This window comes from Grus americana, chromosome 8, assembly GCF_028858705.1.
Source record: "Grus americana isolate bGruAme1 chromosome 8, bGruAme1.mat, whole genome shotgun sequence".
NCBI classification, from domain to species: Eukaryota; Metazoa; Chordata; class Aves; order Gruiformes; family Gruidae; genus Grus; species Grus americana.
In genome coordinates, this window is record NC_072859.1 from 19,515,190 (window position 1) to 19,543,176 (window position 27,987).

The window sequence follows — 27,987 nt, forward strand, 5'->3', positions numbered from 1 at the left end:
TCTGGAACGAGAAAGGACCTTGCTTAGGGGTGTTTCCGTAGTGCCTGACTAAAGCTAGGGAATGGCATCTCCTCTAGCCTCGCTGTGAGGCGCTACTCTGAACAGACTGAAATACCTTTGCTTTAGACTTCCTGAAGAGGTTCTGGGTTAGCTGTTTCTGCTTGTGGTGTCGGGGTTAGGAGTAAATCTATCCTCTCCCGCATCAGGCACGTGTCGGGCATCCCCGATGAGTGAGGTTCTTCAGCGGCCTCTCGGCGACGCTGGCAGGAGCGTTCCGGCACCAAGATGGCCGTGGCCGCCGAGCTAACGGCCCTGGGGCGTTGCTGGTTCTGGTTGTTAGTGGGGCTGCAGGCGGTGAGAGGCCGTTCCGGTTTATTCGCGCTTGGGGCTGAGTGCTGCTGCGATTTCCTGAGAGAAAGAGGGTTTAAGGGAGGGTGGGGCGGGAGTGAGACGTGTCCCATAGCGGGAGGCGGAGGAAGCGGGCCTTGCCCTGCCCAGCCCATTCCCGAGGCGTCGTCCCGTGCCTCGGCGCTCTCCTGCCACCGTGGCCGCCTCTTGCCCTTTGTCGGAGGCTGTTCTCTGCTTCTGCCCTCTTCCCTCTTGCTGTCGCTGCTTCTACTCGTCCAGACTGCGAGAGCGGCGTCTTGAAGCCTAAACGCCCCTCCGCCTTGTCCCTCGCCTCGGCCTTGGTTTGCCCTGTTAGCTTAGAGAACGTGGCGATTGGTGTGGGTGTTGCAGTGACTTGAAATAAATTTACAGGCTTCCTCGCCCATATTTAATGCGGTTTGTGTATTGTCATAAACCTCATGACCCGGGTTATCCTTAATAATAAATTGAGAACGGGTTTGGAAAGTGAAGCTGAGTGGCTTTTGATTTCGAACTGAAGGTTGTCCTGGGAAAGGCTGTCCCTCGAGACTCGTCCGGAAAGCCAGCTGTCTCTCTTTAGTGCACCTGATGCCCTGAAAGTTGGGACCCGCCTGAGCTCCAGAGGCATGAGGTTATACAAAACACCTGTTGAAGTGTTTCACTCTAACAACTATTAAGTACTTCCTAAAGCAATTTGTATTGATGCTGCATTTGCTTTACTGTATTAAATTATCTAATGTGAAAGCAAAGCAGTCATGTAATAAGTATTGGTAGTCAAAGCTTTAAAGGAGAGCATGCTGCTGAAATGAGGTGCATCACTAGCTAAGTATCTGAAATTATCTTGTTCTGGTAGGAAATTAACTTCTGAAATGTGAGGGTTCTTTTCTAATCCTAAATAGAGATGTTTAGTATACTTCTTATTTCTGGATAGTACAATAGTTATGATACTGAAAACTGAAGAAAAATAGTAGGGAGAGACAGTTTCTTCCTCTTCTTTTTTTCTTTCTTTTTTTTCTCCTCCCCTTCTCTATGATTTTATTCTCAAGGTGTTTTGAGCTTGCTGTGTAACCAGATCTTCTGAGAAATTCTGTTGTAATGGAGACTTTACTTGCTTTCATATACTGTTTGTTTTTTGGTTGGTCCTGCCCAAAACCAGGAGAGTATTGGCTTTATATACGCAGATGCTCTAGAGCTCTGCTGGGGAAAAGTGTGAGGAGTGTTGCTGGTGGAAGCAAAATGGCAATGCCAGTAATACCATTTTTGCCCCTAGCTGAACAATTTCGAAAGCGAGGAAATTATGATAGTAAAGCATAAAAGGGGTAGATGGCAAGCAGCAAGGTGCGAGAAAACTGTTTAAGCTACTGTTATCATTAATAAGTGAACAATGATGTTGCTTTGGCAGTGTTTGGCATCCACCTTAGATTTTCTGTACTACCGCAGTGGTGTTACATTACTTAATGCTAGTGTCCCTCAGAAAAGAAAAATAATAGATTATTCCAGTAGAATAGGGTCCCATTTTTGCTTGTCTGCTGTCATATATAGAAATTAATTCAGCAGTGTCCTGTACAAAGAAGAAAAATAGCTTTCTGGATGGTAGAATAGTAAGTTCAAAATAGTTTTCTGTATATTATACTTTTTTAGCAGATATAGAGAAACAGATTAATGAGTCACCTAATAAATTTTCTACTGATTCCTAATCCATAACACTTCCTATCTGTCACATCAGTGACATGTCTTTGACTATAGGTCACTTCAGGAGAGGAAATAGATTTTGTTTCTACTTTACTTCAGTGTGCTGTATATATTAAATGATGGGCAAATACAAAGAGGAGTCTGACTTGCTGAAGAACAACCTTAGTTTTTCTTTATTTTTCTGTTTGGCCCAGCGTAATTCTTCTGACTCTGGGCCTGTTACCATCCAGTCTAGAGTTTGCTGGTATCACCTCTCTTCTCTGAGCATGGAACAGTTTTGTTGGTGTTTTAGATGTTGTAGGTTTTGCCCAGGGCCTTTCACCCAGATGCATCTGAGAGAACTTTCCTTTCTCTCCTTCCTTAATTTCTGTTCTCACTTCCCCCTGCTCCTCAGCATACAGCTAGAAGGAAAGGTTTTAAGCTAGGCTGTGAGAAATCCCTGTTTAGAGAAGTGGGAATGTAAAAACAAACCCCAAATATCATTTAAGTGCTGGGATAGTTGGTAAAATTGGTTTTGCTGCTCATTAAAAACAGAGCTGGTGTTTTACATAGAAGCCATGTAATTGAGTTGCCTATTTTAATGTATTGCTAGTAAATCAGAATTGCAGGTTTTTATCTATGCTTCCACTTTTAGAATGCAATTTTCCTGTAACATTAATGCAAACATGAAATTAAAATTCTACTTGTATGCCTTGTTGAGCAGTTTGGTCTGTTTTATCACTCCTTGATTGTGGTTTTCCCAAGCTTAGCTGTTATACTTATTTTCAGAGTGTGTCTTTGGTGATATGAAATTTGCTGAACTTGTTTTGAAGAAGCAGGCTTTAGAGAGCTGTAGCCGTGTGCATTTCAGCTGATTCATTATGTTTGGGTTTTTTCTTAATTTGAAGCTAGCAATAGGAAAACAGTAGAGTTGTCAGAAGTGTATATAAATAAACTTTGACAGGTCTGATACCTTGAAATAGACATATTACGAGTGTCTAGAATTCACTATTATCTTAAGACCATTCTTCAAAATAAGGTGGTGTCTTACAGTAATGCCTAACAGTCTGCCCATAAGTGTAAAATGGTCACAAGAGACTTAATTGTTCATCCTAATCATTAAAGCATTTAAAATCTTCCTTTTTTAAACAACTAATTTAATACTAAAGTTTAACATTGTATTGATTTTCAGATAAGTGTATATGGAGCACAGTTGTCATCAGAAGCTTGCAGAGAGCTGGGCTTCTCCAGTAACTTGCTGTGCAGTTCTTGCAACCTTCTTGGACAGTTCAGTCTGAATCAGTTGGATCCGTTCTGCAGGCAGTGCTGCCAAGAAGAAGCTCAGTTGGAAACTAGAAAGGTGGGTTGTAGAACAAATCCTTTGTGGAATAATTTAACACATTGTGTTACGTTTGTGAAACTTCCCATTTTAAAAATATATGAGAATCTGGATTATAATCACAAGAAGAAAATGCAATATTTCTTTATAATCCAGTATACTTAGGGTCTAGATTTGCAGACTTATCATACTGCTCTAAAACAACATCCCTGTATAAGCAGAGGGACCTTTGGTTCTGTGACAACCCTTCTGAAATGTGAAGTGATTAATGGGAGCAATGTCCTGCTTCTTTAAATTGAAGGATGTGTGGGATTTGAAGAGGGCAAAAAAAGAGGATAAGGAGACTAGTGTTCTTGATCACAGCTATTGCTTGGTCCTTGACTCATAGTATAATGTCCAGGATAGTTCAGTCCCTAGGAACAAAAGGCTGGTGTAGGCATCAGGTCACCTCCTGAAGTGGCATGAACCTGGCAGAAGCAGGACTGCTCAACTCTGATCTGCAGCAGCTAGGTTCTAACAGGTAGAAATATTGGGAATGATCTTGCTCAGAGCCCATGCTGGGCTTCAGTCAGCCTAAGGCAAAACTGTTCCTTTATCTGTAGTAAATAAATATCTATCTTCAGGTACATCAGCAAGGAAGAATTTTTACAGAGCCCTGGAAAAGAATACATGCTTTCAAATATGTTGTAGTTTAAGAGTACTCTAGAATACATTGAAGACCAATGAATTATAAGGAAAGTAGAGATTTCAAGGAGAAGAGATGCTGAAATTATTTTTAATGGCTAGGAGATGGCTAAATAACTGCCAACATGAAATTAGTGAGGAAATGTAGCAGATTTCTCCTGTCATTTAAATTCAGCATAATATTAAAAAAAATCTGCCTGTAATTTTTAACAAAATCACTGATTAGTCTTAGGTACAGTGTATTAAATAACAAGAAGCAAGTGTTTGAGATTTGCAGAGAATTAATAATTAGTAGTTCCTTAATATTGAGAGACTATTAAGGTAAGAGGTAAGACTGTAAATTGTACTGTTTCATATATTGACAAAAGAAAGCTTACAGTAATATGTTGGTACAATCCTTATGGAACTTGATATCTAAGATTTTTTTCTTTGCTAGATCTATGAATCTTATAAAGTAAAGTTTGTCTCTGGCAAATGCTCTAGCTCTTTCATATATATGTATGTACATATCTATACATATACGCACACAAAAGCTGAAAAATTTCAGAATAAAATCTAATGAAATGTACTAAAAGGGAATGGAAAAATAGGAAAGGGTGCCGTGCTGTGGTTGTGTACCACAACCAGTAACAGTTGTGGTGGCAGCAGCAAGGCTTCCTGTACTCATGTAACAAGCAGATGCTTTTATTTGTTCAAGTAACATTCTTAGCGTTGCCTCAGTGTGTGTAAGATGTAGCACAAGAACTTGTGGAGCAGGGTAATTTCTGTTGTCATTTGTTGGGAAAATAAGCTAGGAGAGTTATGTTGCATTTCTGTCAATGCAACTTTTGAGGAAGAAAAAGATTATCAGTAATTTACTCAAGGATGTAACTTTGTATTGTAAACATTGCATTAATAAAAGTTGGATCAAACAACAGAATTTAAATCAATAGATATTTTTTCTGATTATCCTGGATCAGACCTAGAATTCACTGTGTAGATAATTATGCTTTTTGTGTAAGACTAATCAAATGCTGGTTTTTTGGTCTGGGCTTTACATTGTAAATATCTTTAGTCTCAAATGTTTTTCTACTTTAGTCATGTTGAATGTAGTAGAGCAAATAGTATAGGGCTGGACAGAGTCTCAGATTTGTTCAACAAATCCCATCAGTGAACCAGAATTTGTTGTATATTCGTAGGAACCAAGAGATTGTTTATTATAAGTTGTTTTTAATCTATTTGTGTTGGTTTACCCAGTTTTGTTTTTTGCTTGTGCTTTGTAGTAAATAGGAACAATTTGCTGCTATAGCACAATTCAATGTACATCTTGATTATTATTTTATCTTTTCTTCTGTGACAAATGATACTTGAGATCTGGAGCTAGCATGTTAAGTATCGGCTTGAATTATAGGAGTGATTATATTATTTTTATGCATTTTCATATCTGGGTTTGAATGCAGGCTTTCCCTCGTATGTGTGAATAGAAGTATTGGATTGTTATAACATTATGGTTATGTGGTTGAGTGCTAATTTATAGCATCATTTCTAATATTCTTTCAAATGCTGTTTCAGAAGGTAGAAAATTTTTATGCTGTTACCACTGCTTGGAAATGTAAATTTTGGAGTTTCTGATTGTTGTTTTAATTTTTTTAAACTTGTACTGAGTAACTTCCCTTAAACTAGCCAGTGGAAAATTAGTGTCAAGAGAAGTGACCATGAATATTATCTTAACAGATTGTATTTGGAATCATCACATTTTTGGATTGACTTGTGTTTTAACATAGTGCTGGTTGTAATAAGTGTCTGTAATTGGGCTTAAGACTTTACTCTTACCTAAAAATTAACAATCTAATTTATAGTAGTTTCTTGCTAAAGTAGTATTTTCATGATATGTGTGCAGAATAGAAAAACTGGATATGCTGCCCTTTACTATTTTTTCTCTTTCCCTAGGTTTTTCCAGGTTACCATAGAAATCTTTCTAATGGAAATTTGATAGTTGAGAGTGAATGGATGTTGAAAGTCTTAAGTTTTTTTCCTACTCTCTTGCTTGAAGAATTTTTAAATCTTATTCTAAAAACCTTCATATGGATGTAAGATGTCTGACTTGCTGATTAGCAGCCTTCTATGTTGCTGAGATCCAGAGCAGTGGTGCTCTGGGTTTTGCTAATGATGTAACTACATGCTTGAACATAAATCTTTTTTTTCTGAGCCATGATTCCAGTACACGACCTAGCTTGTTCATTATGTGAGCAGATACTTGTTCCCATCATATGACACAGCATGTTGGTAGTCTGTGTGACAAAGACTTGCAAACTATTAGAATTCCAGGACAGACTTCAGGATTTTAAGTTAATTCTTAAAGGGGATAGTGTGCGTATCTGAGAATTTTTATGTATCACTGCTACTTTTCACAAATGATGTGTTAAATATGCCCAGTCCTAAAAGTACTTTGTGCTGCATAGCATCAGTGCAACCTCAAATGAGGTGTTTACAGATTTCAGCTCTTTCATATCCTTGAAAGATGTTTATCAATCCTGGTCTTGCTATTGGTCCAGTATTCTGTGAGTTGACATTGTGGAAAGTAGCTGTGAGGTACTCTTGTTACCCAGTATTTGTCTTGCTCTTAATATCTCCTGACACCTGTCCAGTGAAATATATTAATTACTTCATAATTGTACTGTAAAATGAAAAATTATTTTTGCTATTTCCTCATTTTCTAGATATTTTTGTATTCACTTTCAGACTAATTCAGAAGCTAGCTTAAACAGTATTGCTTTAGACAGCTGCAAGTTTTAAGCCTCAGTCTGTCAGATGCAGAGTACTGCTGGTGTGTAAAACGTAGAAGGATGAAATGGAGGTGAAGCTAACTGTGCGTGAAATTGTAGTAGCAGGAGAGATTGTCCATATTTTGTGGTAGCTGAAAATAGCCGCACTCCATCTGCAGCTTCACTTATGCTGTGTGATCATTTCAGACATAGCTATAAGCATATTCCATTAATTGTTGAGATAAATCTAAGATTGCAATATACAATATATGTGTGTCAAAATTGATATTAAGAATCAACTCTGAAATTTGCAGTACATTAATCTGCACAGTTGCACTGTGCAGGGTTGCTACAACCCTTAGAAGTCATCAATGTTTCTAAACAGAGCTTTGAAATATACTTTGCTCACTGTGTTGAATGCCAGCATTTTAAATTTCTGTTTTCAAGTATTTGTCATGTTGTAATGTCATGGTGTTTGAATTAGGTAACATCAGGTGGAAGCAAAAGTTGGCCAGGAAATTCGAGACATGAAAATGGATGGCTTAGATGGCAGGTTGTCGTGGGTAACATCACAAGTGTCTATCATAAGCTATTTCTAAATAGTTTGATTCTGCTGTAAAACAAGACAAACATAATGATACAGAAGTTGATATGCATACTTTTAAAGTTACATAGAGGTGGGTATTAACTGCTCCACTGTACTAATTTAAGCAAAAACATCCTGAGATTTTTAGCAACTTTCTTGTGTATGTATTCAGGGTTGTCAAAATATGATAAGCTATCAAAACATGATTTAATAATTTATTGGAATATCTGATCTCAGTGCTAAGATAATGAGAAATTTAGGATTATTTTTTGCCAAACTTATATTGTTACATCTAATACAACTAATCCATTTTGAGTTTCTGAAATATTTCCTGTGGTGTAAGAGGGGATGTTTCCAACTTGATTTTCTTCCTGCACTAGTAAATATGAAAGCTTCCTTCAATTTTGACATGAAAGTATTGTGAAGATTAACCTGAAATAATTGTGGGCAGCTTAAACTTTGACTATTACCTTTTCCAAAAAATCTTAAAGCCCATCTTAAGGTTGCTTTATGTTCAGATCCCCATTCTACATCCTACCTGAACCTAAATGACTTTCAGTATTTGACTGCTGTTTGAAAGTTAGTGCAAGTTGATAGACATAACACTATTAGCTGTAGACAAACAGAAGGGGTGAGATTTTGCAAATAGTGATATTTAGTGACCTTTAAGTGTTGTGTTTTCTCAACATTTTGAAAAATGCTGAAAACAGAACCAACTGGGGAGGAAATCCTAACAATGCATACTAAAACACTCTGGAAAATGGGGAGAAAAGTCAAAGTACATCAGAGGAACCTTTCTTAGAGTTTTATTATGGATCTCCACTGGCCAGTCAGGTAATCATGTCTTTATTGCAGTTAGATTGATCAAAACATGTGGCAGCTGGGCATGGTGCAGACCTGTTCCCTAGCTGTTTTCATTGTAACTGGTGCTGTACTTAATTAGGTACTTGAATGTTTCTGATGGAAGATCATACCATGTTTTCCCTGCATCAAACTGAGATTCTTTTCCTTGCAAGTCCTTGACACTTGAAACTGTGGGAAGTCATTTTAAGACATGAAGGATTTGGCCTGCTTGAACACTGCAAAACCACAGAACTTCTAGTCCGTTGAAAGTAAAGACTGGGCTCTGACCCTTTCTTCCACATCAGCCACCTGTTTCTGCATGGCATCACACAATTTGAGAGGTTTTTGTGGGTGAAAAATATGGAGGTGAGGGATGATAGGCAAAAGAAGAGTGAATTGTATCTGTTTAGCCCATGTAATAAGTAGCTGCTAACATTCGGCTTGGTCTAATCTGGAGAAAAGATGACTCTTAATTTCACTGCAAGGTAAAAAAATATGCCTATACAAATTCAGTTTTCTGTAATCTACCTTATCTGTCACTAGAGCCTTCAAGCATTGTAGGATAGGGGATGAGCACATATGCAGAAACCATTCTGCAGAATGGGTTATTTTAATCCTAATGAATAATACTTGTGGTCAAACTACATCATACAGAGAATATAACTTAAAACCAATTCTTTGCATGGAGTTAGTGTTACACTCCTCCTGGAAATGAAATAAATATTTAGTGTAATATTAGTAAAAAACATGTCCCCTGTAATTATGACTGTGGTACTTTTATTAAAAAAAAATCAAATTGAAAGCACTCTCAGAACTCTACCTTTTTACATGTACAGACCTTTTAAATGTGCTGTTATGAATTACAAGGAGGAATAAGGTGACATTCTTGTTCACTCTTTTTAAAACTCAAAATAGTTTACAAAACTCACAATAATTACTGAAACTGGAATAACTTGAAATGCTTTTAATGCTTTAGGCTACTGTTGTGTGACCCAATTTAGTTTCATTTTTTCAGGGTTTTTTCTTTTCATTTCACTAATTAAAGTGCTACACTCAAACTACTGTTGGCTGCCTGCATGTTCTGCCAGAGGCTCTTAATATAAATAGTTCCAATGAAGCAGTCTCATCTCTGGGTTTTTAACTCGAGAAAATAGAGAACTATTTAGAATTCATTGACATATCAGTGGTGTAATGTAAGTGTAAGTCATAAATACTTGTATAAATGAATTAGAATTTTAGTTTACTTATAGCTTTTTCTGTCTTTTGATATGTTCTATAAAATCCTTTGTGTGATTTGTAAAAATCAAATTGTGCTTTTACATACCTGTACTCCTTATTTCTAACATGCTATGTAAAAATGGTTCCTGTTCATTGTTTGTTTCAAGTGTGACTTAAAAATAGCATAGTTCAATGACAGCATATTTTACTTAACAGTCAAGTAAATAATCACAAGTCTGTAATTAAGGCTAATAAACGATCTCCCTTCAAAGCTTGCTTTTAACTAAAAAAGTGTCCCATACAGTTCAGAGGGGAATAATTTTATGGAGAATATTGATAGGGAAGTTGAGGAATTGAGGTGGTTGTGTTGTCTCTAATTGAGACAGTCTCTTATCAGAGTAGTGTTGCTTCAGAATATTACACACAGCTGTGGTGGGTTGACCTTGGTTGGAGGCCAGGTGCCTGCCAAGCTGCTCTATCACTCCCCTCAGCAGGACAGAGGGGAAGAAAATAAGATGGAAAAAAACCCTCATGGGTCAAGATAAAGGCAGTTTAAAAGCAAAAGTTGTGTGCAGAAGCAAATGAAAAGATTTATTCTGTATTTCCCATCAGCAGGTCATGTCCGGCCACTTCCCAGGAAGCAGGGCTTCAGTATGTATAGCAGTTGCTCTGGAAGACTTAACAAATCCCCCCCTGCCCCTTCCTCCTCCTTTCTCTTAGCTTTCATTGCTGAGCAGATGTCATATGTTAGGGAATATCCCTGTGGTCAGTTGGGGTCAGCTGTCCTGGCTGTGTTGCCTTCCAAGATCTTGCCCCACCCCCAGCCTACTGGTGAGGGAGGAATGTTGGGGAGACAGCCTTGGTGCTGTGCCAGCACTGCTCAGTACTAGCCAAAACACAAGGGTATTATCAACACCTTGCTTGCTACCAATACACAGCACTGAGGGCTGCTGTGGGGAAAATCAACTCCATCTCAGCCAGACCAATACAACAGCCATTCCTTGTACTAAACGTGCTGAAGTGCATGTCCTTCTCAAGAACTCTACCATGGTCACTCTTTCCCTTCCTTCTATACCTGATGTTATCAGCAATGAAAATTAATGTTGGCAAACAGTAGTCCTAGATAAGGAAGGTGCAGCTAGTTAGTCAATGCCAAAGACAGAAATTTACCATCTTTTGTCTGGAGCAGATTCACCAAAGGTTCATGTCTGTCAGATAAACAAAGATAATGTATTTATCTGCTTGTAGTAGGGCAAGCCTTACCTATGGAAGACCTCTTTCTAGTCTTATCAGTGAAAAAGAAAAGGTTAGGGAAATTATAAATGTGAATTTGCTGAATGTGAGTTAAAGTTGTTGATGTGCATCTGTGCTGGCAAATGGAATATGTTTAGCTAATTAAGTCCGACCACCTTCATCTGGGCACACATCTGGATAAAATACTGGCATTTGACTCTACATTGGTTGAAACAACTTCCAAAAGTACAAAGTCTCCAAATTACTTAAATGCACAAAGTCAAATAAATAGTCGAGTTCTGTTCTCACTGTTTTCTTTGCAACTCTAAGATGCTCTCTTTTAGTAAAAGCACAGATTGTGGAGAATGAGATGTTCAGGGATTCTACTTCTAGAGGTAAGTAGATGGTTAGATAGTGAAGTTAATTGGACAGTATATGCCAAAATTGGAACTTAAACTGTAACTTTTGCTCTCTACTTTTTAGCATATGTAATTCTGTTCACTAGGTCCAAGTGAGAGCCTGTACATAGGAGCTCTTTTTCCACCACCCTTCTCTATTCCACTCTGTCTGCCCAGCTGCCTGCCCCCCTTCCCCTTCCCCCCCCCCCCAAAGAAATTGGGCATTCATACCATCTAATCTGTGCTACAGCTACAGAGGTCTAACATTGATGGTTGCTCAGCGTCTGCATTTTCTGTCACCCTTGTGCCAGATCTCTTGCTTACATGACCTTACACCAAACCATTTCAGAGAGCAAAGTTAAAAAAAAAAGTCTGCCAGGAAGGGAAGTTGTTTTGGAGCTTTTTGGAGGTTTTTGGATTTAAAGAGCAAAAGTGTTTACATAATAGTGCAAGAAGGAGATTGTTTAACACCAAAAATAAAACACATGGATGACACGTTTTCTGTATGCTGAAGACTGTAATAGTAATGCAAAACTGTTATGTACATGCAGAATAAAGTTGACTCTCCTACTCAAAGTAGAACTCAGTTACGAAGATCTTCAAAGATACAGATTCTACAACCTTTCTTATTAAATTATTTCAGTGTTTAAACACCCTCATTGTGACTTTTTTCACCCTTATGTTCAGTTGGAATTTCCTTCCTTGCAAATAAATGAGAGCTTAGATTCTGCTTCAGCTTTGTTCAGAGGAATTTGCCTGGAATATGTATCACTAATTACAGGAATAGCACTAATTCAGATATCTGGTTTTTGACTGTTTGACTCTTTGTTTCTAAATTTAGAGTTAGGCATCTCCCTTCAGAGGATAATGAGTTGTGAATGGGTGCAGTTTCTTTGTTGCTAAATTTACTGATGACATCAGCTCTGAATGATGTGTGTGTAGCAATGACTTTATTGGCTTTCTGTATTACAGAACAGTAATTCATAATGTTCCTGGCAGTGAGGCTTTCTGTGTTAACCCACAGATTCTTGCTCATTTTCTATCTCCAGGGAAGGGAAAGACTAGAGTGATTTTGAAAACTTCTAACTATCCATACAAATACCCTGCATTCTTTCCCCCATAGAAGAGAAAATATTTTATAGTTAATATCTCAGTATATATTTCTTTATTCTTTAACTAATCTAGTTTTCTAGTAAAAGTAACAGATGAATTGGTAGCTTTAAGTTTAGGAAAGAGCAGAAGACTCTTGCACCAAAATCTCTTTTCTTTGACTTCATTTCTCAGAAGAACAAATATCAATTAACTTGTTTTGCTTCCTGGGTGGGTGGGACATGCTGAAAATTAATTGCATGCCCTTCAAAAAAGAGATCCTGCACCCTATTTTAAAATGATACCAGTTTGCATATACAAAGCAACTTTGGCCAATAACAATAATAATATCCGTATTTTTCCCGAGTTTTCTTTGAAGTAAAACAATAGTATGAGTTAATAGAGGATGAGGAGGTTTCTTTGCCAGATCTGCTATATAGTAATATGAAAATTACAGTGAGTTTCATAAAAACAAATACTGTTTGAATTGGAAAGAGTTTAGTTGTTGATAAATATTTTGTGGAAGATTGTCTTGTACCTGAGGCAAGTGAAAATTCCAGAGTTTTAGCAGTAATTGTAACTTGTGTTTTACTGCTCGTTCTCAGAGGTTAACTTTATTTTTTTTAAACTGTTTGATATTGAGAGAGAAAAATATGCAGATATCAGAGAATCTAGATGCTATAAGATAGCTACTTACCATTGTGAGGCTTTATCTTAACAGCTGTTTCACTGCATGTTGTATATCATGATGGTACTAGAATTGTTTTCAGTTGGTTGCAAACAGCTGTACAAATCCAGTTTGAGTGACACTGTGTAAGTTGTGCAGGGTCAGACTTAGTAGTTAGAAGAAACCAGTATGCAAAGTATAGGTGCTATAGAAGTAAAATTAGGGACAATTTAGTGTATTTTACAAAACTTCTTTTTGTCACCTTTCATCTAACACCATTTTATTGTGATCTAGGAGCAGTCTCTGTTAAGTACCATTTTTTCAGTTTGTTTTGATCTGAATTCCTGTTTGGTTGTAAAAACTAACAGTTACATAGCAGCTTTGTAGCAGGAATGTAATTTTTCTTTTGAAGTCTTTGCCATGAGTAACTGTGATAACAATACTGTATCTATTTATAAATGAAGCACTGCAGGAATTTTGTCTTGCAGAAATTACTTCAATTCCCCTCCTAATAACAGGTGAAATGTTTTCTTTCGCCTAAATTAAGGTTCCTCATTTTTAATTGCTGGAACAATTATTTTTACAATACATATTTTTATCTGACACTATTCTTGTGTAAACAGTGGTTTATTATGTTATAATTACCAGTTTCCTTCATCATTAAAGCAGACATGACTGATAGTGTGGTTTTCCTCCTCTCAGTTCTGAAGAGCCACCTTCATTACATCAGTGTGAACTGTTACAAGACAGGTGCTTACAAAAAGCTTTTAAATGAAATTTAACTCAAGTTAAACTCAACTTAAGTTGATGCTTTGTAGAAGATGAGGGAAAAGTTCAGATTTTGTCACAATGGTCTTAGCATACTATTAGAATGTTTTATAAAAAGCTGTTATTTTTATAGATGTAGACATGAATCAGCCTGAAAATCATAACAGCACTTGTTTTGCATGTTAAAATGGACACTAGTTTAGAGAGTCTTTATTTCATTACTTGTAGTACTGAACTCACTTTCATGAGCACTAAAACAAATGAAGCATTATGTTAAAATGAACTAACTTATGAGTTAAGCATTGTGTAATGAACTGACTCATCGTGTTGTATGCCTTCACACAGAGTGATACATGTCATTTGTAGTAGTACTTGAACACAGTAAATGCCTTCACAAGGAAGTTTGGAGGACATCTGCTCTGGATATGATGGGATGGTAGTAGCAGTAGATATGAACAAGTATGCTTTTGTTGTGGGCTAAGTGATGCAAATAAACCTGTTTCTTGCAAAAGACACCTTTGTTTAGAGTTACAAATGAAGCCAATTGATTTTTCTTTTTTCTTGTCTAGCCATCTAGAGAGCAGCTGCTTGTCCCAGCATGAATCTGAACTTTTTTGTATCAACACAGCTGGGCTTCAGTTACACCAGAGTTATAAGCTCAAAATACAGACACCAACAGTTGAGCTGTTTTCTTTGGTAAACTTAACTCCTAGCCAATATCTGATAGAAGTAACAAACTGGGAGTAGTTTGTAATTACAAGTTATCTTATGTATTTTAGATTCCTACAGTGATCTTGTTCCATAGAAATCCTTATTTGAAAGGAAGAAATAAACCATAAGAATTATTTGCAGTAATAAGAATTGAAAAATGCTCGTTTTACCGTTGTTCTAAATTTAGGTGTACTTAGGTCTTTATACACAAATAATTAGTTAACTAGATAGAAAAAGTCTATTTATTTCTCTGTCTACTTCTTTATCCTAACTTCTCGACAGAAAAATGCAGATAACTGTCAGTAGCAGAGAACCAGTATAAATGTTCAATGTATTAAGTGTGCAAACTAATATCTAAATCTAGAAATGCTGATATAATTGTTGTTGAATGTTTTTTAAAGAGTAATGAATAGAGACAAGGTAAATAAAGTTTGATCTCACTATTCCATGTTTCTTCCATCCTTGTAATTATTTCATGTTTTAAGTCCAGAGGAACTTTAATTATGTGAGATAGTATCTAAGCTGTTTATCAGTGCCTTTTTTAATTAAAATCTTATTTGGGTGGTGAAAAAAAAGCTTTTAAATATGGTATTTTTGATCTCTCGAGCATTGTTTCGTGGCAGTTCTGGGTTTTAACAGTCAAATCTTAGTTTTTATCTTAAATCTAGTATCTAGTTGAAAAAGTAAACGTAGTTAAGCAAATTTCTGAGATGCTGTTGTGAACAGATAATGCAAAGTAACATTTCTAGTTCTGTTTCCTGTGGAAGTAATGATTACTGATTAGTTCATGTCAGGAAAGAAATTGTAATTTTCCTGCAACTGATTAGAGTATTTCTAATTCATGGTATTTAGGCAGATATTGAATTGGACCTTGAATTCAGAAGGTTAATATTCTGAAATGAAGATGTATTCCTGGTTGTCCATAATGCCTACATAGATAGGTGATGAAGTGTTAATAAAATTGCCTTTGAGATTTTTGTCATATCATGTGGTTTGCTTTTATGACTTGTCACTCCTTTTTCAGATAGGTTAGTACTCATTAAATTTCATAGTGAAAGGTTATTTTTAATTACATGTATTCACAGTTCATATTTTAAATGCAATGTGAATTTACATCATTTCAGTAAGGTTATATTTTTTCCATGTCCTGACTTGCACGTTTGTCATGAAAACACTGTCTAAAAGAAAATGAAAGCTGAGGTCTTAATTGTTTATAGAAAGTAATGAATTAAAAAGTTTAACTGACGCTTATTCTGTCAACTTCTCTCTAAACAGTGGGGTTTGAAGTTTAGGACGTGATTTGGTATACAGTATTGATAACTGTGTAAGATTAAAATGCCTAATTTTACGGTATGAAGTTCTATTTTAGTAGCCGGAAAAAATCTGTTAATTTATATTTAAGATTCAGCAAACTATAGAATCAATTGCATGTTGCCCCAAAAAAAGTTTAAAAACATGTGACAGTGTACAAGACTGGTAGGGGTTTCTATTTAGATACTACATAAAATTGAAATGAACTTGTATTTTGCTTTAAGAACATTGAATCTGAGTATCTTGCATAGCTGACAGAAGTGATTGACATAAGTGCAAGCATCAAAGTTAGCTCAGCCTGTGTAATTACTTCAGCTAAGGCTTATTAATGTGATCTGTCATCTTTCTGCAATCTTAATTAACTACAATAAACTACTAATAGTTAGCCTAAGTACAAAGCCTAAAGTCACTGCCTTAACTTGGACAGTGAAATACTGTTTATTGTAAGTTAGGTTTAAAATGGAAACTAAAATTTCACTTAATGAGACTTTCTTGGCATCTTTGGCGAGAAAGAAATAAAGTTTTCCTAATCCATAATTCCCATTCTAACATGTCCAGTTGCATTTTTAAATGAAACTTTGTTGCAGCAACAGTATATCTCAAATGATCTTCTATTTCATGTTTTTACATTTTTAATATAATGAATGGAAATTATCATGTATCATGAGCGAACAGTCAATTGTTGCATAAATCGGACATGTCTGGAATTGTGATTCTGTTTAGGATCTTGTTTGTACGTACCATCAACACAATAGCATATTGTCTCCTCAAAAATAGTTCAACAGGTAACACCAGTAAACTAGCAATTTAGATTTTTTTTGTCATTAACAGCTTCTGTTTATTATTACAGCTTTATGCAGGAGCTGTCCTAGAGGTATGTGGATGAAAATTGGGAAGGTTCCCTCAAGTCCAGGGTAAGTGAAGCCACTACTGTTCTTTCAAATTTGAAATAGTCACAGCTGAATGACAAAATGTGCTTTTAAGGACTACCAAAAGTAGTCATAAATTTTGTAGATTAGATCAGGAAAGTTGCATTGACCTGAGACTCCTGGAACTGGCCTCCAGTAATTGATGAAATTATATTGTCCACTTATGAAACTACTTTCCTTTCACAGATCCTGCATTATAATTGTTTTGGCAGTGGATAATGATAGTCAACTAAAGTGAATGGAATACAGTAGTGTAAAAGGAAAATCAGTACCATCAGTGTGTGGTGGGAGGAAGCTGCAGGAAAAACGTGAGAAATTTCAAACAGGAATTTTCTTATAAATGGGGGAAGAGCTTAGGTGATAGCAGTACTTTGAATTTTTTTCTGTAATGAAGATCCTAATACTGTACTGTGGACCTAGCTTGACATGGAGAAGAAACATTACTCTAGCTTTAGGCATAAAATTGCATGTCTCCGTCTACCATGGCCAGTGTTAATACCTCTCTGTTCGAAGGCTGACTGAACAATTTAAAAAAAGGTATTTTAAAACAGGTTACGACTAACCTAAGTTATGCTGGTTTTAGATCCTCTCCTGCCACCTCTACCTACACACAGTTCAGTTAACTGACTGCAAGACCAGAGCAAGCTATTTTCTCTCTCCCACTGTTTATAATCCAAACCAAGAATTGTTTAAATGCCTTGTCCTACTCCAAGAGCGTGAGGAGATTAACTTTGTTAGTACAGGAGTCCATATTATCTCCATGACCATTCACATTTAGCAAATGTAAAAACATTCGCAACTGTTGTTGCCCATTCACTCAGCTTCTTTATGGTTGTGAATTTGTCACAGTTAAGTGCTCTGTTGAGCACTTCCTTTTTGAAGGAAAAGGTCAGCCTGTTAGCCTGGCTCCAGCCTGCATTATGTCCTCAGTTATCTTCATGCGTAGGCCCTAAAATGGAATGGCCCTCAATTTCTGCTGTGTGCACACCATGAAGCGTGTTCCAAAAGCTTACAGTACAAAAAGAAAAACTTGAAAATCTTAAAGATTTTTTCTTTGCAATCCTTGGTTATCTAAACCTGCTCAAAAATTTACATTGTATTAATCATATAGCTTGCTTTTTAAAATGACTTAATAAATTGAAGGTTTGTAAAAGTTACACAGTTGGAAAAACCTGTGCATTGCTCGTGGTTACTAAATGCAATATTCTGTGGTCCTTCTGTATGAAAATTTCTATGAAAATTACTGGTTATATATTTTTTTAGCTACAAATAGTTGCTGAATACACCTGCGTGCCTGAAATGTGAGAATCACTACATATGGAATGTATTTCTAGATGCTGGGAAAGCAAAGTGACAAGTGATGAAAAAAATCCTAGCCCTTCAGCAAGAGGATGAAAAAAATCTAGTCTTCAGCAAGATTATCTCAATCTTAAACTGAAAGTTATTCTTTATAATATCATAATGAACTACTAAATGCTTTTGTGAATATGGGTAAGGATGTCTGTTTTTCAAAGAAAACTTCTTGTGATAAGTCAGGTAAAAGACTGCATTTCTGTAAGTCTCAAGTTCAGTACTGAAATTTTTCCTGCTAAGTTTCCCTTAAAAATAAATTACTCCATTATAAATGCTGTACTATAAAATAATTTCCCACATTACATATATTTTTAAATTGTTCTATACAAAACTGTTCTTAAATATTTATCATTTAAAAGCACTCTATCAAAGTAGAACATTGAAAACATAAGTGACAAGATTCATAGATGAAGCAATATTTTATTATACCAGGTGACACAGAAAATGTGACAGTTTCTATAACACTAAGGCTGTGAAATAGAATAATAAGTTAGCTGGGTCAGTGATTAATCTAGTGTATTTGTTGTAAGTTGACTTTTCAGTGGCAGCTGTGTTCTGTTCCTGATGAGATAGGAGATCATAATGTCTAGGCTCCTATGTTCTTTCCAGTTTGACAAAAACTGGACTAGGCTGGGGTTTTTATTGAACATTTCTTTCATATTTCTCTGCATTCTTTTTCATCAATAGAATAACTCTCATCTCTCCCTGTGTGACTGTCTTGGTTAAGAAATGGACATGCTCCCAGCAAATCTGTTACAGAAACAAGGTCCTTAATCCTTGAACTCGTGCAGGATGCAACTACGATAGATCCTCTGACTTCAGAGTCAGTAAGCACTCTATTACATTGCCCAAGTTCTGCGAGTGTGAGGGGGATTCTTTTAGCTAAGATCACTTATTTCCTGGTTATTTTAATCTGTAATTCTTAAATACTGTTGAAAGAAAGTTAGAAAGTTATATTAACCTGAAATCTTGCATTGGTAGAAATGTTAGTAAAACTCTTGCTAAGAAATGTAGGATATTGTAGTGGGAGACTTGCATCGTTTTATCATAATCTTTTGTAAACACATAATATGCAAACTAAGACAATATTTCTCTTCAGATTTAGAAATGTCTCTTGCCCTACTGCTTCTACAAAGTACCCTGTCTGTGGGTTTTTTGTGAAGTTTCTTCAAGCTTGATTGGAACTCTGTCATGGATTTGCTTTTGAAAGCATGTGGTGCTTTGTATAAAATCATGAACAGCTGCATTGTAACTTGATTAATAGACTACAAATAGTAGTTATTGATGTGCTATATAAATTCTTAAATTTAAATTCTTACCCCAAACTGAGGCCCCAAAAGGTAAAGAGCTATAGCCATTAAAATGTAAATGAGTGCTTGATGCCTGCTGTAGCTCTATCTTTTTGCTAGGCTCTCGTGGTATCTTTTGAAGCAGACTCACGCGATCTGCAAAACTGCAGAGCATGTGTTTGTCCCCAAAACAAATTATTTAAGAGTCTGAGGAAAGAATTTAATGCTTTTGGTTTGCCTGTATTCCCAGTGATTTACACATTCACATTTTTAGCAAATATTGCCAGTTGTCTTAGCAATGCTTAGATATTTGTGACACAAATGTTGGGTTTTCCTGTCTTTGTAAAATATCACTCTGCTACTTTTCCTTTTGTTTTGGTTCCTTCACTTTTCCATAGGTTTAGCACTTGATAATTAGCAATGCCTCAATAAAACCATTGTTTTATTTGGGTTTGTTTCAGGTACAAAATTATCAAGTCCGTGGTATGGTCAAGTCCTTTTTGCCTTTTTATATGTACAAATGGTGACATTCTGCACAAACTTGTTTCAAGTAAATTTTTTACTTTCAAACTGTTTGTGTCTTAATTTAGGGTGAAGTTAAGCAAACTGCCCTTTATTTCATTGGTTTATGCTAAGTAATATTACATTTGCTTTCTGTATATTTAAATTGACTCAGAACAACTATATATAGAAAATTTTAGATGTACTTTAATCATCCTCTTGTGTTAGTATTAGATCACTTCAGTCATTTCCTGTAATGCATCTTGTATACATTTGGTGTTTCTTACAAATGATTTTTAAAACTCAAAAGTATGTGCTGCACTGAGTTACACGAAGTACCATGCCTACTGTTCGATAAAATGTCTTTTGAAAGATATTACTATGCACTCATGTGCTTCCTATTGTTATTTCAATGTGTGAAACATTTAAATGCATCACAAAAAGACTTTAAATATTTCTCTAAAAATAGATCATCCTTTATACTAATTTTGAAACATTCCTCCTTATGAATGATGAGGAAGCATTCCTTTCTGATGTTGCTCTTGGAGCACTAACAATTCTTTGCCCTGATCACATAATGGGCTTTTGCAGTGTAGTACTGAGGGATGGGAGGGATAGTCATGTTCCTCAAAAAAAGTCCACTGCTGCCTTTCAGTGCACGGTCAGCATTTTTGATGAGACTTATCTGTAATATGAAGCTGTGTATCTGTACACAGCATCAAGAGTTTAGAAGAAGCTAAAGGGTTCTGTTTACTAGAAAAATAACATAAATTGAGAAGGGTATGTCCAGTTTAAAAAGTTGGATGAATCCCCATGGGCATACATAGTCCTTCTAAGTGTTACAACAGTAAGCAATACAATAAATTTAAACTAAAAGCCCAGCTTTTTAAGTAACAAAAGGATTAGAAGTTTGAACAAGTGGACTTTTCCATTACTGGCAGATACTTAATCACATTAGATTCTTGCTAGAAGACATGCTGTAGCTTACCAGGAGGAAAAATTGTGCAGTAAAAATTTATTGCTGACCTTGTGCTGAAGATTTGACTAGTTCTGACTTGTGCTTTTCTGCCATTAAAATCTGAAACTGATATAATAGAGACAGTAAGGGGTTTTAATGTCCTCTAAGCCTTTCTGATTTGAGGCCATTATAATCCTTCTGATATGTGTAGAGACAGACAAGATTAAAAATGCTTGTCTGTGTGCATAGTTGCTTGAAAACTAGCGTCTGATTTTACTGCCATTGTATATTGGCTCTCATTCAAGTCAGTTATAGATCAAGCAGGAGATCTTTGCTCCTAAAGCAGGAATCTAAATAATCTGAATATTCCTGAATGTAGATATCCTTGGTAATCTGGATCATGCCCTTAATATATAACAGTAGATGGTCAATTCTGTTTACAAAGAAGTTATGCCTACATATAGATCTGCAACTCTGCTTGGACAGATGTGGTGTCATGCCTGGTTTGGATCAGGAAGCTTTCTTAGTGTAACCTGCTGTACCTCAGAATAGCGTAGGTGTGTGCATGCGTAGACGTGCTGTTTGGGCATGAGTGATTCTTAGATTTCTTAGTAATCTCCACTTAGGAGTCTAGGCTTTAATTCCAACAGACTAGTTTTCACTTTCTCAAAACAAAGGGGGGTTATATATCAACAAAGACATTATAATGATAGCAGTGAGTTTCTCCATTCTACTGTGCCTATAGGCAGATGCTGCTCTTATAAGGGTCTTTAAAAGCACTGTTTAGTGTTACCTCTTCGCAAAACAGTTTGCTGCTGGGCAGGCTTTAAAATGCCCGTACTCACCTGATCTTTTTCTGACCTTTTAGTTGTAGTTGATTGCATGGCAATCAAGCCTGCTTACCTCAGGGTTGCCTTCAAACAGCAGGTATATGCTTTGGTATTGCATGTGTTTTATAAGACCATAAGGTGATTTTCTTAATGTTATGTGAAAGGACAGTTGCAAAGCTGGCAGTAGAACAGCTTTGACTTCTGGTCTGGTGTTTAATTTACTGGAACAGTGTCATGGCACCAAGCTCAGAGTTCATCTTATGGAAGTCAAAGTGGAAAATGCCTTCCTTGCTCACCCATGGTTGGATTACGTAAATGCTTGTTTCTCTGCAGCATGTCATTTCTAAAGCTGCTACAGGGAGAAGAAAATGAGATAGCTAGAATTTTAGTATTCAGCATCAAACTATTAAATAGCAGTGTAAAGATGTGCAAGTAGCCTTCAGACATAGGATCATAGGAAGCAACAATGTTGATGTCAGGGTATAGAGGGGAAGCTGCTGGGGCAGTGCTGGAGGTGGAGCATGTGCAGCACTTCATATAAGCCAGCAGCCCTGTGCCTCAAAATGTGTGCTGGAGGTTCAGCTGACTTCTAACCCTGTCAATTCCATCCAAAGGCTGTTTATTCAACTTAAGGCATGATTTTGTGGAAAGCAAAAAGGTGTTTGATGGGATAACATGTATTTTTAATGCATGTAAGTGTATTAGTTTCTCACTTTAGCTTCCAAAATTGAGGACATACCAAGTAAATTATTTGTACGGTGAATGTTTTTCTTTGTTGCATTGCAAATTCAGGTGACTAATGCAGAAAGTCACTATGATCAGCATTAGAAATAAATATGCCATTAACAGAAACCAATTTTGTTCCAGCTGTCTAAAATTTCAGGAAAAATGTTCTGTAGTGCTTCAGCTTTCAGAAGATTTAGACATTGACATTGATACAAGTGTGTAATAGCTACTTTTAAAGTGACAAAATGTAATACTGCCTATAGAATACTTTTTTCTTCCACCTAATTCTGTTCCCATTTTATAGGAGCTTGTTCAGTCCAACACTGCAGCCAGAGAACAGCCACTCTTGTCCAAATGAGCTTTCATCTGTCACTCAAGTCACAAATCCTCACACCTGTTACAAGCTTAAAGTGCTGTAACCTGAGTTAACCCCCAAAGGCTATTCTTTAGTGCAGTGGGGTTCCACTGGTCAGATTTGCTTCTGAAACTTTATCCATTTTACTATACTCTTGCAGTTTTTTGTTTAACTATTGCAATTAAAGTTACCCACTATACTGACTGCTGCTTACAACCTCCTTTTCATATAAAGCACTAGAGACTTATTTCAGCTTTAGATTTAAATTGAAAAAAATGTGGAAAACTTCCCCATGAAATAGTTCAACATACTGTGGACTTAACAAAGAATAAGAAATATCTTTGCCACTTTTTTGCATATTACTTACTGTTGATGACAGCAAAGACAACTAACAGGTCACAAGGACATGGGAAACACTGAAGTTGAAAATTACAGCTTTGTGAGTTTAAATCAAATTGAACTGCAGTATGTGAGCAAGTACTGGTTATTTAGTGCTATTTGAAATTGTTATAAAAGTACAGCTTACAATATGACATTAGTCTGTAGTTCTATAGATAGAATGAAAACAAGCCTTATTTTCTTTTTTCAGGGGTCTAGTATATCTGGCAGCTCATTGGGCCATTGGTATTTTTTAACTTGTTTATACTGTGTAGTGGTTGGTGCAGCAGGCAGAGTACAATGATTTTGATCTGTACCAGGAGCACAGCAGAAGACGGAGGAAAATAAATGCCAGTCTGTATATACATACTGAGAAAGTGTTGAGGTAACTGTCTATGGTAATATAAAGATAGGTATAAAAATGCCAGGGGACATCTTCACAATTACTGAGGAAAGCGCTACACTTCATGTGGCAGTATGAAACATTAGTCCTGAGGCTGCACTCATCTCTATGCACCAGCACTGCAATTTGTGACACTCACTGTTGTCTAACCTTGAAAAAGCAGCTTTAACATGCAGCTGGCACCTCTGTAAGAGTCAATTCGTACTGACAGGGTTCATCCTTGGGGAGGCTACTGGCATGCTACAGGAGTGTGCTGAATCCACTTAATGTCAGTACAGATACTAAATTCAGCCTTTAGCATAACCTGAATGTGAGGAGGAAGAATGAAGATTATGCTATTTTCTAAATAAATTTTAAATACTTCTACAACTCACATTCATTAGGCTAAAGTGTTTGGAAGTAGAGGATTATGCTCGTACTTTGCCCTGAAATAATTTGTATCATCTTGTCGTCTTAAAGTTAGTTTTAACCCAAGGCCTGGGTTGTGCTGTAGGGATGCAGGGACTCTGCTGGTAATGCTTGCTGTGTGCTGACCAGCACTTCAAGCAAAGAACTGTTCATCAGCAGCCCACCTCAAACCTGACCTTCTCTCCATGTACATGACAGGCCATAGAGTCCATCTTAAAGCTGATCGCCTTTGGGAGTGTCAAGAGAAGAGGAGATAAAAGCTTCTTGTTTTCTGCTTTTGTTTTCTTGCTGGTTTTCGACATGTAATCTCAGAGATCTGTGCAAGACAAGATTGCCTGTCTTGTTTGCAAGAATAACACTTCTACTCAGTTTCCTCTGTGCCCTTTTACCTGCACTGCTGCAGCTTGTGTGGAGTGTGCTGATGGGATGTGTTGTATTTAGCCTCCCTCACAAAGCTTATCTTCAGCCAAATTTTGATCGCTTTAACAGTTTTCGTCTCATTTGCTTATTGCAGCAGCATATGGGCCAGTCTGCTGAAGGCTGTCAATTGTACATGGAGATAAACTGATGTAGACAGTTGCTGTAGTGTTCAAGAAAAATCCAAGCAGATATGAAGCTTGTTTTGGAATATTAGCAAAAATAGGGTGTTCCTTAGGCACAATAGGTTTAGTAGTATTAATTTTGTGAGGATATTAAGAATTTTAACATTAAAATACCTTCTAGAGCATCATTCCAAAAGAAGTAATTCAAGGAATACTAGCTTGAATGTAAATCTACTTTATGCAAGTGGAGAATAATTTGATTATATTTCTTTCTTTTCTCTAAACTACAGCTTTTGTCAGGAGTGATAAGCCAAAACTCTTCAGGGGACTGCAAATCAAAGTAAGTATAACCTTTTTTATTTGGGATGTTAGGAAGAATTAAGCCTGGTGGAGACAGTAATTTTGTGGACTGTTCCTTATTTGTTGATTGACGTATATTTGCAGAGGATGTATATTTGCATTGCCAGTATAAATTTAAAGTTCCTGCTGCTAATATTAATTAGTGGTAGTTTGGGGGGTTTTGTTGTTTGTTTTTAATCCAAGGAAAAAAAATATACTGGAATCCATAAGTAATAGCAGATGACAAAAGAATGTGAGGAATGCTTGCATTCTGTCCTTACTTGTGGATATCTTGGATTTACTCATGCTTATTCTGCCATAGTTTCCTTTATTCCTGTTCTGGTCTCCCCTCACTTTCTGATGGAACTGCCATTTCCATACATTCAGTGACTCAGATTTTTCTCCTCCCTTTCAGAATTTCCTTGCTGTGTTCATGATTCTTTTTTTTTCTTTATAGCCTTCAAACATGTAGCTTTATAGAAATGTATATACAGAATGGTGTTTCTTATGACTTGCATATATACAAAGCTGCATAAGCTGCACTGCCTTAAGCTCAAACAATTCTTTGGTTTCCAGATCTAGTGTAAGACTTCACCTTCCTCTTAAACTCCTGTGTGAACTTCCAGCATACTTCAGACATACATCTTGTTTCTCATGTGATGTGCTCCCATCTCTATTCACCAAATGGCACCATCTGGAATCACTTCATAGCTGTGCATGGCTGCAATAAGTGATTTGTCTTCTCAGCAGCAGATTCCATCTAAAACAGATTTCCTCTGTCTCATGCATTCATGTCTGTGTCCTCCAATTTCTTTCAAAAGCTTTCTCTCCTTCTGCATGTCTGTTTCATTTTTATTTTAAACTCTGTAGCTGTATTGAACATCAAAGCAGTCTAGACTACAATTGGTACAAAGCACTACCAGAAAAAAATTAGTGCAAATGGATCTGAATTTTATAAGACTTTTGGAAAATGGATTAGAGATGCCACTAGTTTCATTAAGTAAAACCAACTAGGTTAGCTCAGTAGGGCAAAATAAAATACTCCTGGGGAAATCTTTCCATAAACTTAAATGGTTAGAGCCTTCTAATACTGTTAAAAGCTTCTATTTGCATTACATATTTTGTGAATTAGTCTTCAGAAGCATTAAAGTATTATGTTACTAGCAAAGCCTAGTGGGCACAGATACAACACAGCAGGAAAGAATGTAATTACATTAGAAATTCATAGTAGAACTTTGAGCTGTTAGTGACCGGAAATTTCTAAAATGGTAAAAAGGCTATTGATTATGTGAGAAAAATAATCCAGCTGCTTGATTTAAAAATCCAACTTTGGTAACTGAAAACAATTGAAGTAGAATACCATCTTTCAAAGCTAGGCTTATGGCACTGCTCTGTATATGCATTAGCATGTATAGTGGACCAAGGAGAACAAGTAGATGTTTCTCACACACACACACATCTCTTCATTTGACTTGTTCCTCCACTGTCCTCTCTGATGTTAAATGCAAGTCAGAAGTCTGAACTGAAGCTGTTTCCTACCTGTTTTACTTCAGGTAAGTAACTCTGTTCTGGATCTCAAGATGAACATTTACTGCTCTTAATGTGTTTCAGTTTCCTGTGAAATGAGGCCTCTTTGTCCTTTATGCTTCCTTCTTTTCTCCCACCCTCATTCCTTAGGACTAGGCAAGAAAGCATCTAATCCGGAGCTGCAAACACTGACCATCTGCTGCCAGGGGAGTGTGCAACCTGTAGCATCTCTGTCTTTAAAGCTTCAGTGTGGTGTCTCCCCTCTTACGGGTTCTTCCTTGCATACACACAAACTTTAGCTTTGAACATCTAGTTCTCCTTTGAACCCACACAGTAGGTAAAAAAATATTGGAGGAGAGGATGTAGCAGCATAGGAAAGAACAATCTGAAAGACTGATCTCATAGCTTAATTTCATGTTTATAGATCTGTTTTCTTCAACAAAAGTAGAATACATTGTTGTTAAACATTCTAGTAATGAAATTCATAAAATCAGAACAAAATACATTGCACTGGAATATTTATAGCATTGAGCATTGTCAGGAACGACCAAGCTTGTCTGTTTTTTAAGAATTCTAAGCTTTAAAAAGCCAAAGCTTAGGTTGATTTCTTAGCACAAATTGTGTTGCCAAAGTTTGCTGGCAATACTCTGATTTAATTTAGTGCTCTGTTCTTAAGTATTCATACTTCATGGTGTCACTGTTTGGACTTTTTGCTATTCTTGCTTTGACATCTTTTTAACTGATATAAATCACTTGAGGGGAGTGTTAATATGGAGAATGCATTTCCCAGCCAAAGGTAACTGACCTTTTTTTTCCTTCTGCAGTATGTGCGTGGTTCTGACCCTGTACTAAAGCTGCTGGATGACAGTGGGAACATTGCAGAAGAACTGAGCATCCTCAAGTGGAATACAGATAGTGTGGAAGAATTTTTAAGTGAAAAATTAGAACGTCTATAAATCATTGCTTTCAGTCCTCTTTCCTTCTCATGTTTTGTCATTGTATCTTGTCAGATGTAGTGTGCTACAATTGGAAAAAAAAACATTGCAGCTTCTGTATTAATTTCAAAATACCTGTTGGGCTATACTAAACATCTTGTAATTATAAGGGGAAGCTTCAGCACACATCTGACAAGCTGACAAACAGAATAGCTTGTCTTAATATATTTCAGCTCTTAATGCATTTATCACTAACAAAATGCTTTGTTTCAAAGTTAATTATGCAACTATCAGTTCGATCTAATTGGACCTGTTTTTACAAATTCTCTTGAAACGGAAGAGCTTCAAATAAGTGAAATGATTACCATGCTTTTTGTCTGCTGCTGTTTGCAAGAAAGTCAGAACCAAATGCAATGTACTATCTCCCAAAGAAACTTGACTGCTAATGCCCTCTTGTATTTGACCGGTCCTTTTTATAGAAGCATTGTTTACAGCGAGTATCTAGTTCACAGGTTTTGAAGTTGATGGAGGAACTCATGCTCTGGTGCTGTGAAACACTTAATAAGTACACTTTAGTGAAGACTACATAGAAAACCTCTGAGGTGTATGGAAGTCAGATGTCAGGTGTGCTTTATGTTAAGTGTTTTTGCTTCAGAAAACATGAGATGTAAGTCTTGGAAAATGTTTCCTTCTAACTTACACAAGTTTATTGGAAGTCTGTTTATCAAATGAATTTATAAACTGTTCTTTTAAAATGTATATTTTTCTTAGTTGAAGTTTATGTGAACAGGGAATATAGACAGTATGTATGGTAATGAGTCAAATCTATTATGACTTGTCAGGTTTTTTCCACTTAGACTGAATAAATATGGTAAGCAAGAATAAT

At 36.5% G+C, this 27,987-nt stretch overlaps 1 protein-coding gene across 1 annotated transcript; it reads left to right on the forward strand.

The window, feature by feature from the left end:
• Nucleotides 1-193: 193 nt before the first annotated feature.
• On the forward strand, nt 194-27,986 carry SELENOF (selenoprotein F). The gene is made up of 5 exons (XM_054833875.1): nt 194-354; nt 3,230-3,397; nt 16,479-16,542; nt 24,591-24,640; nt 26,991-27,986. The coding sequence occupies exons 1-5, from the start codon at nt 286-288 to the stop codon at nt 27,120-27,122; spliced, it is 483 nt and encodes a 160-aa protein (XP_054689850.1). The 5' UTR covers nt 194-285; the 3' UTR covers nt 27,123-27,986.
• Nucleotide 27,987: the final 1 nt, after the last annotated feature.